Here is an 18,890-nt window from a genome sequence, read left to right on the forward strand (position 1 = left end):
GCGGCGTGCAACACGTGGGGGCGGTGCCGGTCGGAGGGCTCCTAGTGCGCCGGGTTGTGGGAAGTGAGGCCGGCGGTGGCGACAACCGAGAAGGCGGGGCGAGACGCCGCGGAGCACGGCGACCGGCTGAGCGTCATGGAGGGCTCAGGGGAGCAGCCGGGCCCACAACCACAGCATCCCGGAGACCACCGCATCCGCGACGGCGACTTCGTGGTGCTGAAACGTGAAGATGTGTTTAAAGCAGTACAAGTCCAGCGGAGAAAGTAAGTCAGATCGCTGACTTTAGGGGTCTCCCGCCCCCACCTTGTAGATACCTCCTCCCTCCAGGTTTCTCCACAGACTTCTCCCGCCAGGGTGCCATTCTTGACTCTCTCGGTCACCATTCCCCGCCCTTGTTGTCTCCTCGGGCCTTTCTGTCACAGAGGGCTTTTCCACCAGGATCCCGTCCTCGAACCTCATAATCTCCCTTAACCCTCCTTTTTTTCCCAGAGCCTCCTCCATGATTTCGTATCTGGCCGTCCACCTTCAGCATCCTTTTCAGTCTTTCCACAGAGTTCCTTCCGCAGAATTCCATTCTTGGCCCTAGGGTGCCAATGCCTCCCTCTCCACACCCTTAATCACCTGTCCTGAAGTTCTTTCCCTAGGACCTTGGGATCTTCACTGTCTTTTCACAGACACCCCCTCCTTTCTTCACTTTAGGATCTCATCCTTGTCTCCCAGAGTCTCCTTCAAGTTCCCCCTTTTTTTCCACCATAGATCCTCCTTCTTCCCTAATCCCTCAGTCAGGATCTATCCCACAAAAAATGAAACCTCTCCTACCTAGTCTGGCTTTCCATCCTCTTCTCTACCCAAACAGGATACACAGAATAGATGAAGGAGACAATTCACCACAGAGTGTGGAATCACTTTGAGTTTCCCTCGTTTTACTCACCAAAGGGTTCAACGCTGGGAAAATTGCTAAAAAGCAATTGCTCAAGGCCTCAGAACTTGAAATTAGGTTTGGTTTGTGCACCTGCTGATTAGTATCGCTCTGTTTTATAATAGTAGAAAAGTGGGATTTTGATAACTTTCTGGAAGGGCTGGTGAGGTTGTTAAGTCCTAAGAGCTTATTAATGGTGAAAATTTATTGGGATATTTGGATTACTCTATCTGAGAAATAGAACCACAGTTTTTTTGTTTATGAGACGGAGTCTCGCTTTGTCGCCCAGGCTTTAGTGCAGTAGTGCAGTCTCGGCTCATTGCAGCCTCTGCCTCCTGGGTTCAAGCGATTCTCCTGCCTCAGCCTCACTAGTGGCAGGGACTCTGGCACCATCACGCCATCAGACCCGGCTAATTTTTTTTTGTATTTTTAGTAGAGACGGGGTTTCACCATGTTGGCCAGGCTGATCTCGAACTCCTGACCTCAGGTGATCGCCTCGGCCTCCCAAAGTGCTAGGATTACGGGTGTGAGCCACCATACCTGGCCACAGTTTCTTTTGAGCTAGATTGTTGTATTACTTTTGACAGAGGTAAGTTGAATGCAATGTCAGGAGAACAGCTTTCTGCAGACTGGGAAGTATGAGATTTGGAATTTCTGATAAGTACTTACTTCAGATGAATTCTTTTACTCCTGGTTTAAGCAAACTGTTGACTGGTATTTAAGGTGAAGCAAGCATCATAAAATAGTCAAGAAACAAGTCTCCAGAGCACTAAGCTGGTGATAACCAAGCTTTTTGCACAAGCACTAATTTAGTAAAGAAAAAAAGTTTCTTTTATGAGAGGTATGTTTCTTTTAGTCCGGAAATGTAATACCTGCACCAACCTTTAACCATTTTTAAATTCTTCTTCTTTTTTTTCTTTTTTAAACTAACTAATTTTTTTTTGTAGAGACAGAGTTTCACTATGTTGTCTAGGCTCGTCTCCAATTCCTGGGCTCAAGTAATTCCAGCCACCTCAGCCTCCCAGAGTGCTGGGATTACAGGCGTGAACCACTGCGCCTGACCTTCCCCTTTTGTGGTGCCAAAAGGGCTGGGGACCACTGCCCTAAACGTTTATTTGGAGATACTTTTCAACAGGCCCTCTTCCTCGCAGAAGTCATAGTGGCAGTTTCCATTTTATTTAAGAAATGACTCTAAGCTCAGCTGCATCCTGGGTCAGACTCCCACATCACCCTTGGGGCTACACTCATCTGGTTGGGCAAAAAACAGTCCAGGCTCTCTGAGAAGTAGACTCTGCAAATCCCACTCCTTCCCAGTAAAGATGTGGCCTCCTCATCCCTCTGACTGGACCCCACATTCCCGACTGGGGCAGTGACCTGTCAAACCAGCCAGTGTTAAGTGACATGCATCATCCCCTCTGCATATCACATAGGCTTGCAGAGAGGTAAACCCACCCATCTCAGATCCAGTGTTTTTGTTTGGTTTGTTTGTTTGTTTGTTTGTTTGTTCGTTTTGTGAGACGGGATCTCACTCGGTCCCCCAGGCTAGAGTGTAGTGTCTTGGCTCACTGCAACCACTGCCTCTTGAGTTCAAGCAATCTTCCACCTCAGCCTCCTCAGTAACTAATTTGTGTACTTTTTGTAGAGAAACTCCTGAACTCAAGTGACCCTCCTGCTTCAGCCTCCCAAGTAGCTGGGACTACAGGTGTGTGCCACTACACCTGGCTAATTTTTGTATTTTTTGTAGAGATGGAGTTTTTCCCCATCAGCCAGGCTGGTCTCAAACTCCTGGACTCAAGTGACCCATCTGGCCCCCCACGGTTCTGGGATTACAAGTGTGACCCACCACACCTGGCCAGATCCAGTGTTTCAGTAGCACCTAGGTGATTAAAGGATGAGGGTAGGGGGTGCACATCTGGGCTGAGCTGAATTGCAACATCTAAGGAGGTTTACATTAGCAAATATTTTGAGCGTCTGTTACATTCTGTTGTATGTAAGTATTTAGGGACCCAGCAAATAACAAGAATTGGCCATATCTGAATCACTTATGATCATACAGGATTTCCCTCAGATGCTTTGAGTAAGCTTTAATGAAGATGAGACGCGAAAGTGTGGCGGGATTTAGGGAACCAATAAAGGTGACACACCCAGAGACCAGCAATGGTGGTAAGCCTCTGACATGGGAACGTGGGTGATGTGGCAGTATATTCTGTTGTAGTCAGCTTCCTGGCGGCACAGAGAGGAAGAGAAGGAGTGGGATGGGGCACAAACAGAATTAACCACTACATGATTCCCAGAATTCAGTGTTCTGTGCACATGGGCCATGTCCTGAAGCTAGGTGGGCTTTCTAAGGTCCTTAGGTCTTTGCTGGAGTAGACCGTGTGGTATAGTGGAAAGAATGAGGCTTGGGGTCAGACACAGATTTGAATTTGAATCCCAGCTCCAACAACACCTTGCAACTGTGAATCTTGGACAAGATACTTCTCCCTGGGCCTCAGATTGCTCTTCTGGAAAGAGCTATGTCCCAGGATTACCATGAGAATTAAATCAAAAAGTGTAAATCACACCTAGCACACACTGCCTAGCCCCTGGTTGGCACTCAGCAGATGTTAGTTTTCTTCTTTTGAGAAGAAAGGATTGTGTTCCTGTGGGATTTCTCTTTTAAATTGCAATAAGATAAAAAATCTATGTCATAGGAAAACCTCAAGTTGCCTGGTCCTCAGTAGAGCATTGACAGTGATAGGCTCCATTTCCAAGTGTGTAGATTGTCAGTGTTTATTTGCAAGTATAATTTGCTTTTATGAGATAATTTTCAAATAAAATGGCCAATCAGACCAAGCCCAAGAAATTTGTTAAATCCTTGTTACTTCAATGATTGTTCAGTTTTGAGATTTTCTGGGGTAAGTTGCAAGAGGTGTCACAGTGTGTGTCCAGGCCTGGCAATCTTGGGGATCCTGTCTGCCATTCAGGATATCTGCAGAGCCTGTGAGTTTGGACATCCTGGTAGACAGTGCAAAGTGGGGTCAGCCCAGTGCACCAGAAGAGGAATGTCTTCTGTCTTTGCTTCCCCTTTCCAAAATTCAATTTCTTGTGGCTTATTCATTAATTTTATGTCTCTATCCCAACCAGGTTCTCTCTAGTTCCTTTGTTGCTTTATGTTCAGAGATAATGCTGCTGATCATCCATTGTGGAGACCACTTTTGAAATAAACTGTAGTGAACGTGTCTTTTCTGTACTGAATACAAAAGATATTCAGTTAATTGATTGCTTTTTTTCCCTAGAAAAGTAACTTTTGAAAAACAGTGGTTCTACCTGGATAACGTCATTGGCCATAGTTACGGAACCACATTTGAAGTGACCAGTGGAGGAAGTCTACAGCCCAAGAAGAAGAGGGAAGAGCCTACTGCAGGTGCACATTTTGGATGCGTGAAATAGATGCTTTCCAACTGACTAGTCAGAAACATCTCAACCTCCACCTATTTCCTAAGTGCTAGGCCATGCTATCCCAAAAGAAGTCTTAACTCATAATCTAAGAACTGAAGCTTAGTGGAGTGAAGCAAGTACTGCCTTTGGCCATGAGATAACCTGGATTCTGGCTCCAGCCCACCATTAAATGGTTCTCTGCTCTTGGGCCAGTCCTTTCATCCTGTGAGTCGTTGCTGTGTAATTGCAAGAACATATGTAGAGTTCTCTGTTGGCCAGGCATTTAATCCTGTGAGTCGTTGCTGCATCATTGCAAGAACAAATGTAAAGTTCTTTCAGTGCCCAGAAGTTATGTAACAGCTGTAAGGTGGTTAGCATATGGTGTAGAGGTTAAGAGGTCTGGTTTTGGATCCAGCTAAGTTCAATTTCTACCTTCATCACTTGCCTTGTACCATTGGGCAACTTATTTGCTTTCTGTGAGTCTTACATCCTTATACATGTAAAATAGGGTCATAAACACATTTACTGCCTAAGTTATATTGAGTGTTCGATGATATGACTCATAGGAAGTTCTGAATAGTGTCTTGCTTTTAGTAAGGGCCCATAATTTTAGCTATTACTATTATTATTTCTTAACCTCTTGTCCAAAAGCTGTTATTATTAATTAAAATATTTATTAAGATGAACATTGAGAATATCTTATTAATTAAAACACAAGTAATTATTTGAAGTTAAATACTATTAAAGTTTTGAGTCAAATCAGTTATTTAGATACATTTAAATTAATAACCGTATTTTTACTAAGCACCAAATATATGCCAGGTATAATTTGGCACTGCAGTTATAGCAGTTCATAAGATAGACTGTCATATAAAACGTGCTTACCAGTTGGAACGCCAAAAATAATCAAGTAGACAAGCAAACAGCATGATTTCTGATGGTGAAGTGACACATGCTATGAAGATAATAAAGCGGGGGCATGTACTAATTTGGTAAAGCAAGAGGATGAGCTCAGCCTCAAGTGATAGGAAGGATCCAGCCACTCAGACATCTGTCATAGAACCTTCCAGGCAGAGGAAGCAGCAGGTGCCAAAAGCCTGCTGTGGGACCTTGCTGAGTGTGTTCAAGGAACAGAAAGAAGGCCATTGTGGCTGAAGCTAAAGTGTCAAGAGATCAGGCCAGGAACAATAGGCAGGGGCCAGATCATTTATGACTTTGCAGGTCATCTTTGTAATGTATTCTCGTTGCTGTGGGAAGCCACTGTATGGTTTTAAGCATGGGGTAGACGAGTCAAATTGCATTTAAACAAAGAGCACTCTGGCATCCAGGTGGATAGTAGGGGGCAAGACTGGGAGCAGGAAGATGACTTAGGGACTTGGAGTAGTTTTGGCAGGAAAGGATCGTGTGATGGGGGCGGCACAGCTGGGAGGCCAGACTTGAGTGGCCGATGGACTGGATGTGGAGATGGACTCAGAAAAAGAAAATGTCAAATAATTTCAGACCGTAAATATCAATAGAGCAATTTCTTTCCTTAGAGACTAAAGAAGCGGGCACTGATAATCGAAATATAGTTGATGATGGGAAATCTCAGAAACTTACTCAAGATGACATAAAAGCTTTGAAGGACAAGGGCATTAAAGGAGAGGTAATATTCAAAGGATTTTTAGTTTTGTTTTTGTCTGTTTGGCATTTAGGAAACTGTTTGGTTTTTAAAGCAGACTGTACCTAACTAAAACAAAAAAAAACGTTGTAGCTTTGATAGAAGTAGGTTGAAATGTACATGTTACTCAACATTTCAAAGATTTTATGTCTTATATACAGGAATATAAGTGAATGACATTACTAATGTCAGTGGTAGAGAATGTAATAACAGTGCATATCAGGATTTAACTTTGTTCATTTTCAGTAATGTTTTCAGCCAGTGTCTTCAGAAATTAGTTTCCTTTACCTCTCTTCTGCTTTTATTGGATATCTCTGTTCTTTTACCTTGGTTTAAATGGAGTTATAAAGTACTTGTATTTTATTATAAATTCCAAATATAGTATAGAAATACAAAGTTCATCTGTTTGGACTTCTGTGGAAAAGGGATTGGAGAATCAGACCATTGGATCCATTCTTGGGTAAGAAGCCTTTGGAAATTACTTGTTTTGTGAAAGTAAAGTTTCAGAAAATCTACTTGCTCCTTTTCTTATAGGAAATAGTTCAGCAGTTAATTGAAAATAGTACAACATTCCGAGACAAGACAGAATTTGCCCAAGATAAATACATTAAAAAGAAGAAAAAAAAGTAAGTAGTTTTTATTTTAAAAGGCTGACAATATTAAACTTTTTTATGTTTTAAAATATACATTTTATTACAAATAAAATATTTTAAGTCATTTTTTTCAAGTCAGTGTTCTGTTTTTTCTTCCCCCCTAGATATGAAGCCGTCATTACTGTTGTGAAGCCATCCACCCGTATTCTTTCAATTATGTATTATGCAAGAGAACCTGGAAAAATTAAGTACGCTTTGTTTCCTTTCAAAAGTATAATTGGGGGAAATATGTCTTTAAGAAAGTCATGATTTTAAGTAAAATGAAAAAACTTGCTCACCTGCATAAAGTATCCTCCTACCTCATAAATTGTAAGTCCTTTTACTGTCACCTCCAAAGCAATCAATAATCTTATCAACATAATTTTAATAAAGCAAATAAAACTTGAAAAATGATTAAAATAATAGGCTTTACTTAGCTAAAAATGAACGAATTATTGTTTTTACTTTAGCCACATGAGATACGATACATTAGCCCAGATGTTGACATTGGGAAATATCCGTGCTGGCAACAAAATGATTGTGATGGAAACGTGTGCAGGCTTGGTGCTGGGTGCAATGATGGAACGAATGGGAGGTAAGATTTAATATTTCCATTTTCAACAAAACCCCACCCTGATGTGAGTAAAGGTGGTCCAAAAATGTAAACTCATGGAAAGCCAGATCGAATTACCTCAGAGTTAACGAAGTGACTTGGGTGAACCTGCACAGCTCCTAGCATGGGGACCTTCTTACACAGTCTCCATCACCCAGCCCCCCACCCATGGGTACCCCCAAACCCATGGCAATTGTCCTTTCTAGCTTCACTGTGGGTGGGCATGATGCTGCAGCCTGTGGCTGGCTAGGGCTTTCAGGACAGTGATTTTAGTAAACTCCTAGGTAGCTGGTGCTCATTTCATTGGGCCTAAATCGAAGGGATTGAGTGGGAAGGTTACTAAGCATGTATTCTCTCTGGAAGAACACAACACAGCCTGATTTGTCTGGTTTTTTTCTGACCCCATAGAAGGTAAGAACTTGTAACTGCTCCATTTGAGGATCAGAGTGAGGGGAAGCAGAGTCAGTCACCAATCATGTGACATCCAAATTTGCAGACACAGGGTTTTACAGTAGTATCAAGTGGGGATAAGCTTCTTTGAGACTTCCTGCTATCTGCTTTAGGATTATATTACCTCCATTGGTAATACTTATAGACTCCAAACAGACTCCCTGAGGAGCTGCACCATCCTTCAGCCTCTGAATAAAGTATTAATAGAAAGACCTTCAGTCTCATTACTGTGGAGGACTCACTGAGGGTTTGCATAGTCTAGAGTCACTCCACGGGCAGATATTTATTTATTTTATCTGTCCAGGTTTTGGCTCCATTATTCAGCTGTACCCTGGAGGTGGACCTGTTCGGGCAGCGACAGCGTGTTTTGGATTTCCCAAATCTTTTCTCAGTGGTCTTTATGAATTCCCTCTCAACAAAGTGGACAGTCTTCTACATGGAACATTTTCTGCTGAGATGTTATCTTCAGAGCCAAAAGACAGTGCTTTGATTGAAGAAAGTAATGGCACACTGGAGGAAAAACAGGCTTCTGAACAAGAAAATGAAGACAGTATGGCAGAGGCCCCAGAGAGCAACCACCCGGAAGACCAGGAAACAATGGAAACCATTTCTCAAGATCCAGAACATAAGGGGCCTAAAGAGAGAGGAAGCAGAAAAGATTATGTAAGGATGCCAGGAGTCCCCATCACCCCCGTAATCTCAGGCCCTCAGTTAACTTCAGTTAAGTCATGAGATTTGATTTGGCTTTGGTGTGTTAGCTCCCAGGGTGATAACTATCAAAACAGAGAACGAGTGTGTGTGCATGTACACGAGCGTGTGATTCGGTCTTTGGGATGGAGCTTTAGGATACAGAAGCGTTGCATAGATAGCTTAATAATGGTTTTAATAGTATATAGGCTTTCTTGTGTATTTGCAACTTCCTTATAAACAACCTGCTTCTATTGGTTTAGTCCAAGTTGATAAATACTGTTGAAATGTTTTGACAGAGCAGAGCATTTCCATAAATTTGACTGAAAGACCCCAGTACATTGATTGCTTATTTTTCTTTTTGAAGATTCAGGAAAAACAGAGGAGACAAGAAGAGCAGAGGAAAAGACATTTAGAGGCTGCTGCTCTGCTGAGTGAAAGAAACGCAGATGGGTGTGTTGATGGAAGAAGGCAGGAGACTCCTCGGTGCATGTGGGCTCTGCTTCAGACAGATTGGCATTCTCTTTCTCCTTGTCTGCTTTGATTCTAGTGGGACCCGAGATAAGAATTTTGTCTTGGGGGTTTTTTAAAGAAAGGAGGCTGAGGCTGGCAGGGTTGGGTAATTGATGATGCTGGTTTCAGGGTTTCAGAAGAAACTGAATCTTCTCCATCACAGTGCATCAAGACGGGCCTTGCGGTCCCACTGGATGCAGGGGATGGGGCACTCAAATGCTGCGATACAGGCTATAACAGATATCCACAAAGCAGCTTATGCAGTGTTGGATTTGTTTCCAGGTGATTTTTTTTAGAAATCAAGAATGTTATTAAGTGCCACTTAGAGTTGCCAAGTACCACAAGAGCTTCTAACCTAGTTCGCGTTTCCTGGAAAGAAATAGCTCATGATTGTATTCTGTTTTGGATTTCTAGAATTTTATATTTAAATCTCTTCTCTGTGTGAGTCATGCAAATTAATACATGATCATTTTAAATGCATTTTGAAACCTGTGCTCCACTTTGGGGGAGTAGAGAAATAATTTGTCTGGCATTTTCCTTACAGTTTAATTGTAGCTAGTCGTTTCCACCCCACTCCCCTGCTGCTGTCTTTGCTGGACTTCGTGGCCCCTTCAAGGCCGTTTGTGGTCTACTGTCAGTACAAAGAGGTAATACTGGAATGGAATGAGCAGGAATTCTTACGTCTGAATGTTGATTCTTAAACTGCATCCCAGGAAGTAGTTCTTAACAGAATTCTGTTTTTGCCTGCAGCCTCTGTTGGAATGCTACACAAAACTGCGGGAGAGGGGAGGGGTCATCAACCTCAGGCTGTCTGAAACCTGGCTCAGAAATTACCAGGTACGTGTTCTTACAGCCAGTCCCAAGAGCTGCCCTCCCGAGACTTGACTGTCCTTGCAATAGTACTAGAAGTCATTAAATAGAGTTATCTCAGCCAGGCACGGTGGCTTATGCCTGTAATCCCAGCACTTTGGGAGGCCAAGGCAGGCAGATCGCTTGAGCCCAGGAGTTCAAGACCAGCTTGGGCAACATGGTGAAACCCTGTCTCCACAAAAAAATACACAAATTGGCTGGGCGTGACTCTGTATCTACAAAAAATATAAAAATTAGTCGAGCATGGTGGCAGGTGCCTGTAGTCCCAGCTACTCAGGAGCTGAGATGGAAAGATTGCTTGAATCTAGGAGGTCGAGGCAGCAGTGAGCCGAGATCCCACCACTGCACTCCAGCCTGGGTGACAGAGTAAGACCCTGTCTCAAAAACAAAACAAAATAAAAATAGAGATATCTCTGTTTCTTTCTACAGGGATGGAGATGTCTCATGGCTGTTACTCAGAGAATGTGCCCCTTTTTCTGACCCTTTTTTTCTCTTGTTATGTCAGAATATATTACTCTGTAACTCTGCCCTAAAGGCATTTAAAATGCAAACCGCTGTGGTTCTTATTTCCCCAAGGCCTCAATATCACTGTGGATGATACAATTGACAATAACAAAATTCCCAGGTAGATGAGAAACTGCCCTTTCTTCTCTGCCAGGATGTTTTTGCGGCATGTTTTCAGGATTTACTAGTGGGCTCTGTGTCAGTTCAGGTCTTCTGGAAGACATATGTTAAGATGGAAGTCGAAGCGTAAGAGATTTATTGAGGGAAATGCCTTAGAAAGATAAGGGGAGAGGGAGCAAGATTGGTGGTACAGGTTGATGCCTGGGCAAGGAGCGGGTAGAGAAAGGAGGATGGTAGGAAGAGCCTGCAGTGCTGCTCTGAGAAAGTCTCCAGGAGGCTGATGGCGAGCCCAAGTGGAAAGATAGGCATTCAAGGAGTCCTGTGTTAAGCAGAAATTCTCCAGCCCTGGTACCCATGCTCAGTTACTGACTGGAAGCAACCCATGGCCTCCTTCAGTATGAATGCTGCAGTGGATCCCAAAGGAGCGGCAGCTGGAGGTGTTCTGCCTGAATGCCTCGCAGCCGTTCCCTCATGAAGGGAGATCTGAGGGGAGAACCTCTATGCTGCCGTAGGCCCCGTCTCATTGCTTGGTGTCTTACCATTCTGTAGTGGGGATGCTATTGAGCCTTGGGTAACCCTGCCCTTTGTGGAGGTTGTCTTACTTAGCTAAGGTTACAGGAGAAAGAGGAGAGAAGTTGCCTTGGCAGAGTTAAGGGGGTAGCGGGGAAGGGAGGTTTGAAGTGTGGTACATTCAGTAGCAACTTCTCCATAGACCCAGGCTCCATTATTGGCCATGAAGCTTCCTGAAGCCAAGAGAAAGAAAGCTATATGCACAGTTCTAGAGTACTGCCCAGACCATTACCCATTCTCCATCAGAAACATGCTTCAGTTTCTAGAGAAACCTGGGCTGAACTGAAAACTGCTTCAGTTTTCTTTTTCTTTCTTTTTTTTTTGAGACAGAGTCTCTCTCTGTCGCCCAGGCTGGAGTGCAGTGGTGCGATCTTGGCTCACTGCAACCTCTGCCTCCTGGGTTCAAGCAATTCTCCTGCCTCAGCCTCCCAGGTAGCTGGCATTACAGGCGTGTGCCACCACGCCTGGCTAATTTTTGTATTTTTAGTAGAGATGGGGTTTCACCATGTTAGCCAGGCTGATCTCAAACTCCTGACCTTGTGATCCGCCTGCCTCAGCATCCCAAAGTGCTGGGATTACAGGCGTGAGTCACCATGCCTGGCCAGTTTTGTTTTTCAAAAGAAAATCAATTAAACCAATTTCTACACTTTTCTCTGCATTGTAATGTGAAGAAATGAGTCCTTAGTAGTTGGTCCATTTAAAGCCTGGTGCCGTGGCTCATGTCTGTAATCCCAGCCCTTTGGAAAGCCCAGGCGGGAGGTTCAGTTGAGACCAGGAGTTCGAGGTTACAGTGAGCCAAAATCTCACTACTGCACTCCAGCCTGAGGAGCAGAGTGAGACCCTGCCTCTGAAAGAAAGAAAGAAAAAGAAAGGAAAGGAAAGGGAAGGGGAAGGGGAGGGAGAGGGGAAGGGAAGGGAAGGGAGGGGGAGGGGAAGGGAAGGGGAAAAGGAAAGGAAAGGAAAGAGGGAGGGAGGGAAAGAAAGGAAAGAAAGAAACTGGTTCATTGAAATTATCAAGAGAACTGTGTTGTTTAAATTCTAATTTTTGGTATATGTGTTGTTAGCATGGACTTTATTGTCTTGGGAAAGCATGAATGTCTTTTCTGTCTTGATTAGGTTTTGCCAGATCGAAGTCATCCTAAACTGCTGATGAGTGGAGGTGGGGGTTACCTTCTCTCCGGCTTCACCGTTGCCATGGACAACCTTAAAGCAGACACCAGCCTCAGATCTAATGCAAGCACTTTAGAATCACACGAGACTGAGGAGCCTGCAGCTAAAAAACGGAAATGCCCAGAGTCTGACTCTTAACCCTTTGAGAATTGCTCTGAATTTTGTTCTCAGGCATTATACGGTTAGTAATTAAACTTTAAATGCCATTACTACTTGTTTTTTCATATCCCAAGAATAAGAACATGTCTATGTACCCGTTTCTAGGAAGGAGGAGTATATGCCTTTTGTCTATTTCTGACACAGGTGCGCTTGGTCTGTCAAAACTGCAACCATGGGGTATGTAGTATGACCAACTGCATTTAACAGAACTCCTCTAAGTACTTCTAAATATTCTGTGCAAATATCTTGAGAACTTCAACATCGTAAAAATGTGTTTCTACAAGACTTTATATTTTAAGCTAAGTGGAATAATACAACGTAACTAAAACGTGGCGGGTACCGAAAGGAGGGTAATTCATGGAAGAAATTTCCTCTGTTCATTCCGTTCTCTTCAACCTAAGCAATATGGATGTGTGAGTGTGTGATTTATTATGGTACCAAAAATGTCCACCCTCTTTCCTGCAGTGGAATAAGCTTTTTTGAAATGCTAAGGTTTTATTTTAATAGTTGACAACCTGGGAAAGTTCTGAGTATTTATTTTACTGCTCTTTTTTGTGCATAGAAAGGTTTAGTAGGGTACTTTTTTGCATTAATTTGCCAATACTCTTATTCTTTGTTCTAAATAAAGTGACTAGAAATTTTGTGTAGTATTCAATTAAAGGAAACAAATGTTTTTTCCCCCTCTGTGGTCTTATGGATACACATTTGAACACACACACATATATGTATATAGATGTTGGTATATATACACACATATATTTATATATACATAGACATATACATACACATACATGTGGAGACATAGATTGTACCACGTGTATGAATATGTATGTACACATGGGGACAGAAAGAGTATGCAAGCTGTTTGAACTATATCAAAGTTTTGTGCAGGACTTAGACCAGTTCTCATTGTATTAGTGTTATTCCTTGTCAGATGTCCCTGCAGTGCCTTTCTTGATGATTATTAATGCTGAAGAACTCTGTCGTGATTAGATGGTTACCCTTTCTAAGCTCTGAAAAACTCTAATCATTTGATCATATGCTGTAGCAAAGAAAGTGTTCAGAATCAGCCAACGCTGTTGTTCATTTGAGAGATTGAGTCTTGCTCACTGGAACATGGTCATCGTTTGTGTTGCTTCTGTCGTCATAGGATAGGTGTGTATCATACAGCAAGGAACATCTCAGAAAAAAATAATTTTTTTCCAAATAGCATGTGCTATTTTGATAATAGCCAATGTGATTACTAAGTACAATTTTGAGTCCTTTATCCTAATGGCTATTAAAGAATGAAAATGTTGGCCAGGCACAATGGGTCATGCCTGTAATCCCAACACTTCGGGAGGCCCAGGCAGGCGGATCACCTGAGGTCAGGAGTTCAAGACCAGCCTGACAAACATGTTGAAACCTGATCTCTACTAAAAATTCAAAAATTAGCCGTGTGTGGTTGCTAATGCCTGTAATCCCAGCTACTCAGGAGGCTGAGGAGGCAGGAGAACCACTTGAACCCGGGAGGCGGAGGTTGCAGTGAGCCAAGACCATGCCATTGCACTCCAGCCTGGGCAACAAGAGCGAAACTCTCAAAAAATAAAATACAAATGTTTCCTACTGTGATTCATCTAACAGTGATGCAGTCAGTGATGCCATGTTGGCTTTCAGCCGATTGTGACATATGGTCTGTCTATTGTAGAGGACATGCCTGGATTGGCACCTCACGGAACGTGTTGCAAGCTGTTGTCACACACATATAGCTAGTCAAGTTTGGACAAGGAGAACAGAAAACTATGTGCATAGATTAGAATCAGTAGTGGCCGGTCTCCTGGTTACTGGTTTGCAAGTTGCATTCCATTCCCTACATCTTTTCTCTGAGTTCCTTGAGCAAGGGGTCTGGGGTCTGAGCTACCAAGGCCCTGCATTCTCATGTTACCTTGTGAACTCATCTTACCAATGCCAACAGCATAAGTTAATCTGTATTTTTTTTTTTCTCATTCATATAGTTTACTTCATCTGAGTACAGATGATTGAATTCTGTGGTTTGCAAACTTAGCATTGGAAAATTTAGAATCCCTTGGAGGGCTTGGTAAGCAGAGGCCATTGGACCCTCCACCCCACAGAATAACATTTCAGTACTTGTGGAGTGGGACAGAGTATTTGCATTTCAAGTAGTTTCCAGGTGATATTGGTGCTGTTGGTCCAGGAACGGCCCATTGGGAACCACTACTGTGTGCATGTACATCATTGGTATAGCTAAATACAGGATGTTTTTGTCTTCTTGTGTTTAAAATGGACATTCACCTTTGGAGCAGATGAACGGATAATTTTATGATTTTTGGACATCCAGCCACCAGAGGAGTTATGTAGAATAGCACTTTAATGAATGGCAATCAAAAAGTCAAAGACAAAAATCATTCTGTAACATCCATCCTGTTCCTCCATTGGACTAGGGTACTTGGTAATATAGCATGGCACCCATTACACGGCATTTTTTAGCTTAAAAGTACACTAAAATCATATGAAGCAAGTACTGAGCAATCATTCATGCACTGGTTGTATATTGAAAAGCCAAAAATACAGTCTTTTCTCAATACATAGTGAAGCTTTGAAAAAAAAAAATGGAGTGTTTGCATGTTGTTCTAAAGTGTTGGTTGTAAATATTGCAAGAACAATATTAAATACTAAAACGCATGTCCTAAAAATCCATGATCAAGATTCACTTTATCCTGATTTTGTAATGCATTTAGGTGCAGTGCTAGAAAGGAACAGAGTATCTAATAACTTGAAATATAATGTTGCCTCTAGGCTAGTATTAATTTTTGTAAAAAGGATTATAGATTTTCCTTGAACTTAACTATGTAGCACAGGTCAGATGGTGAGAGAGATAAGTCCCTGAATAGCTACTTAAAAAGCAACTAGTAACCTTTTAACTACCATATTAACATTTACTAGGCACCCACAGTTATTTGAGTTTTTATGAGAAAGGGCAAAATCTTTGAAGCATAGGAAATGAATATCATACTCTACCCACTCCTTTTGGAAGGCCTTTTTTACAGTTCTATTAATAACCTGGGGTGTTTTTGTTTTTGTTTTTGTTTTACTCTTAGCTGAGATTTCATTAAAACAAGACTGGAAAGATTTTGACATTTCATTTTTGCTTTGACAGGTAACAAGGTGCTATATATATTTTGTTTTGAAAGAGGGGTAGGTTAATCTGTTGGATGTTTAGTCTACATAGTGTTATAATTCTAAGCCAACAAAGTTTAAAAAGTGGAGAAATTAATCCAGAGGAAATGATGGCAGGCGTTCTTTTGCCTTTTGGGAACACTTTTCCTCAATCAAATGCTCAGGTGGGTAGTGACCTCTCAGTGCTCTCCTGTCACCTGTGAATGACACAAAACAGGAGCTATAAACCAGATTAAATTAAATTAAATTAAATAATTATATAGACCAGACTTGGTGGCTTACGCCTGTAATCCCAGCCCTTTGGGAGACCAAGGAGGGTGGATCACTTGAGGTCAGGAGTTTGAGACCAGCCTGGCCAACATGGTGAAACCCCTTCTCTACTAAAAATACAAAAATTTGGCGGGCACCTGTAATCCCAGCTACTTGGGAGGCTGAGGCAGGAGAATCGCTTGAACCCAGGAGGTGGAGGTTGCAGTGAGCCGAGATCGCGCCACTGCACTCCAGCCTGGGCATCAGAGTGAGACTCTGTCATTCATAAATAAATAAATAAATAAATAAAGTCATATGGTGATAGATTCAAGAAAGGAGATAAAAATAAGAAAGAATATGATTAATTTAAATCGGGGGCAGCAAATCTGGCCCACTACAAGTTTTTTGTATAGCCTGTAACAAAAGATTTTTACGTTTTTAAGTGGTTGAAGCAGAAAAGTAAAAAATAAAAAATAAAATAAATTTGTGACATGGGAAAATTACATGAAATTCAAACTGAAGTTTTATTGGAATGCAACCACTCTTAATTTGTTTATATATTGTCAATGGCTGCTTTCACACTGTGGCAAAGTTGAATACTTGTGATAGAGCCCATATGGTGTCAAAGCCTAAAACACACGCTCTGTGGGCCTTTGTGAAAAACTTTGCTGATCACCGATTTCAGTGGCGTGATAAGACGGATTGTGGCACTGGTGGAAACGGGAGAGCAGCCCCTTTGGAGCAGCCACAGTGGGAAGCAGGTTTGGTGTGAGCAGCAAGCAACGATGGGCAGTAGTGTGACATCCAGAGCTCCTTCTCGGTCCGCTGGACCTATCAGCAGTGTCTGACACTGTCCATCCCTCTCCTTGCCAGGCTTTTCCTCCCTTGGCTTCTAGAATACCACTCTCTCCTGGTTTCCCTCCTACCTCTCTGGCCTTTCTTTCCGTATCTCTCTCGCTGGTTCCTCCTCATCTCTGAAACTTCTAAACGTTGGCATGCCTCAGGGCTCAGCACTTGCACTTCTTCCTTTTCTTGTCTACACTCACACCCTGGGGTGTTTGGGGGATTTGGGGACTGATCAAAGAGAAAGACATGACCATGAGATGGCAGCAGCACACACAAATTTTACTGGTGATGGTGACACTCTGACAGGTTTGCATAGGGGTAGGGGGATGTCCCTTACAGCAAGAGTCTGTCCAAAGAGCACACACTACAGGTGCTGCTACTCAGAAGGAGAGGAGGAAGGGCAAGCATACTCCCGAGGTAGGGGAGAGTCAGAAACAAGGCTTATGTGTCTAGGTGGTGGTGCACAGCAGCACAGAGGGGAGTCTCTGGGTCAGAGAGCTCCGAAGGACAGGGACGGCTTGAGGTTTGTGTTTTTGTTTTTGGTTTTATTTTTCTGAGACAGGGTCTCACTCTGTCACCCAGGCTGGAGAGCAGTGGCATGATCTCAGCTCACTGCAACCTCCACCTCCCAGGCTCAAGTGATCCTCCCACCTCAGCCTCCCAAGTAGCTGGGACTACAGGCACATGTCACCACACATAGCTAATTTTTGTATTTTTAGTAGAGACAGGGTTTCATTATGTTGCCCAGGCTGGTCTCGAACTCCTGAGCTCAAGCGATCTGCCTGCCTCGGCCTCCGAAAGTGCTGGGATTAACACTGCACTTAAGGTCTTATAACCACAAGGCTCTATGTTATCAATGGCCAACAGATGCTGGGTATAGTTTCACCGAGTATGTACCAGGAAGGCCCTGAATGGCTAAAAATTGGCTTAAAATTTGTTTAAAATAATTGGATGCGTAAAAATTTGAGTTTGGCTTCTGCAGTAATCAGTGTCAGCCTGCAATGAAGAAATAAACACTCTGTGAGCCAATACACAGAGGCCATCTTTGACTCATTTATATAATTCTAGGTGATCTCACCCAGTTTTAAGGCTTTAAATACCATCTCTATGATGATGACTCCCACGTGCAGTCTTCAACACAGGACTTTTCCTCCAGCACTGGCTCATATACCCAGCTCAACACCTCTGTGGGTATCTATTCACGTCTCAAACTTAACAAGTTCAAATCTGAGCTCCCCATCTCTCCCCTCCCAAACCAGTCCCTCCTGCAGTCTCCCCGTCTGTTTTCCCAGGTGCTCAGGCCTAAAGCCTTGGTATTCTCCTCTCGTTCCCTCATGCCACACCAAAACCAGCAGCCCTACCTGTCAGCTCTGTCTCCATAATAGATCTAGAATTCTATCACTTCTCCCCATTCCCAGTGCCACCACCTTGGACCCAGCCATCATGATGACCCACCAGGGTCATTACAGTGCCCTCTTTATTGGTTTCTGTGTTTCTGCCTTCACTTCCCCTGCAGCCATCTCTCAACCCAGCAGCCAGTGTTGTTATAAACATAAAGCAAATCCTATCAGTCATCCGTTGAGAACTCTCCAATTGCAAAACAACCTACAGAGAGCCCGGCATGACCTGGCGCCTGCTGCCTCTCTAAGCTCACCTCCTACGACAGTCTCCCCCTCTGGCCTCTTGTTCTTCTTCAAACATGCCAAATACATTCCCGACCCAGGGCCTTTGCACCTACTATTCCCTCTGCCTGAAATGTCCTTCCCCCAGGTGTCCACATGGCTCACATCCTTTCTTCAGGTCTTTCATCAACAGATACTTTCTCAGTGAGGCCTGTCATGTATGTGAGTGTCAGGATCCTGGACTGCAGAATTTTAATTACTGCAATTAATTAATTATTTCAGCACCTGAAATCTCCTGATTATATATTATGTGTTTGTTTGTTTTGAGACAGAGTTTCGGTCTTGTTGCCCAGGCTGGAGTGCAATGGCGAAATCTCGGCTTACTGCAACCTCTACCTCCTGGGTTCAAGTGATTCTCCTGCCTCAGCCTCCCAAGGAGCTGGGATTACAGGCAACTGCCACCATGCCCAGCTATTTTTTGTATTTTTAGTAGAGTGGGGTTTCACTATGTTGACCACGCCGGTCTCCAACTCCTGACCTCAGGTGATCTGCCTGCTTCGACCTCCCAGAGTGCTGGGATTACAGGGTTGAGCCACACACCTGGCCTCCTGATTATACTATGTTTTACATGGTGTGTATTTTCATTTTGTAATAATAGGACCCTTTCTGTCCTCCTGTCCCATCTCTGTGTATAACTCCTTCCCGATAA

General features: G+C 43.1%; 1 protein-coding gene and 1 pseudogene across 4 annotated transcripts in view; both read left to right on the forward strand.

Annotated features, from left to right (window-relative positions):
* Positions 1–18,890, forward strand: part of TRMT6 (tRNA methyltransferase 6 non-catalytic subunit) — a 26,641-nt gene continuing 7,751 nt past the window's right edge. Inside the window, exons 1-11 of one of the 4 annotated variants that reach the window (XM_058432926.1) lie at positions 1–263; positions 4,198–4,325; positions 5,875–5,984; positions 6,534–6,625; positions 6,757–6,840; positions 7,102–7,226; positions 7,999–8,357; positions 8,749–8,873; positions 9,439–9,541; positions 9,645–9,731; positions 12,075–12,309. In XM_058432926.1, coding sequence (XP_058288909.1) covers positions 136–263; positions 4,198–4,325; positions 5,875–5,984; positions 6,534–6,625; positions 6,757–6,840; positions 7,102–7,226; positions 7,999–8,357; positions 8,749–8,873; positions 9,439–9,541; positions 9,645–9,731; positions 12,075–12,266 — 1,533 coding nt within the window. In that variant the 5' untranslated portion in view covers positions 1–135 and the 3' untranslated portion in view covers positions 12,267–12,309. Of the gene's footprint in view, positions 264–4,197; positions 4,326–5,874; positions 5,985–6,533; positions 6,626–6,756; positions 6,841–7,101; positions 7,227–7,998; positions 8,358–8,748; positions 8,874–9,438; positions 9,542–9,644; positions 9,732–12,074; positions 12,966–18,890 lie in introns of those variants that run through there. The other 3 variants (XM_032141915.2, XM_032141916.2, XM_032141917.2) reach the window with 3 other exon arrangements.
* Positions 16,330–18,890, forward strand: part of LOC116460993 (KN motif and ankyrin repeat domain-containing protein 1-like) — a 7,565-nt pseudogene continuing 5,004 nt past the window's right edge.

The sequence above is a fragment of the Hylobates moloch genome, unplaced genomic scaffold (assembly GCF_009828535.3).
Source record: "Hylobates moloch isolate HMO894 unplaced genomic scaffold, HMol_V3 SCAFFOLD_21, whole genome shotgun sequence".
NCBI classification, from domain to species: Eukaryota; Metazoa; Chordata; class Mammalia; order Primates; family Hylobatidae; genus Hylobates; species Hylobates moloch.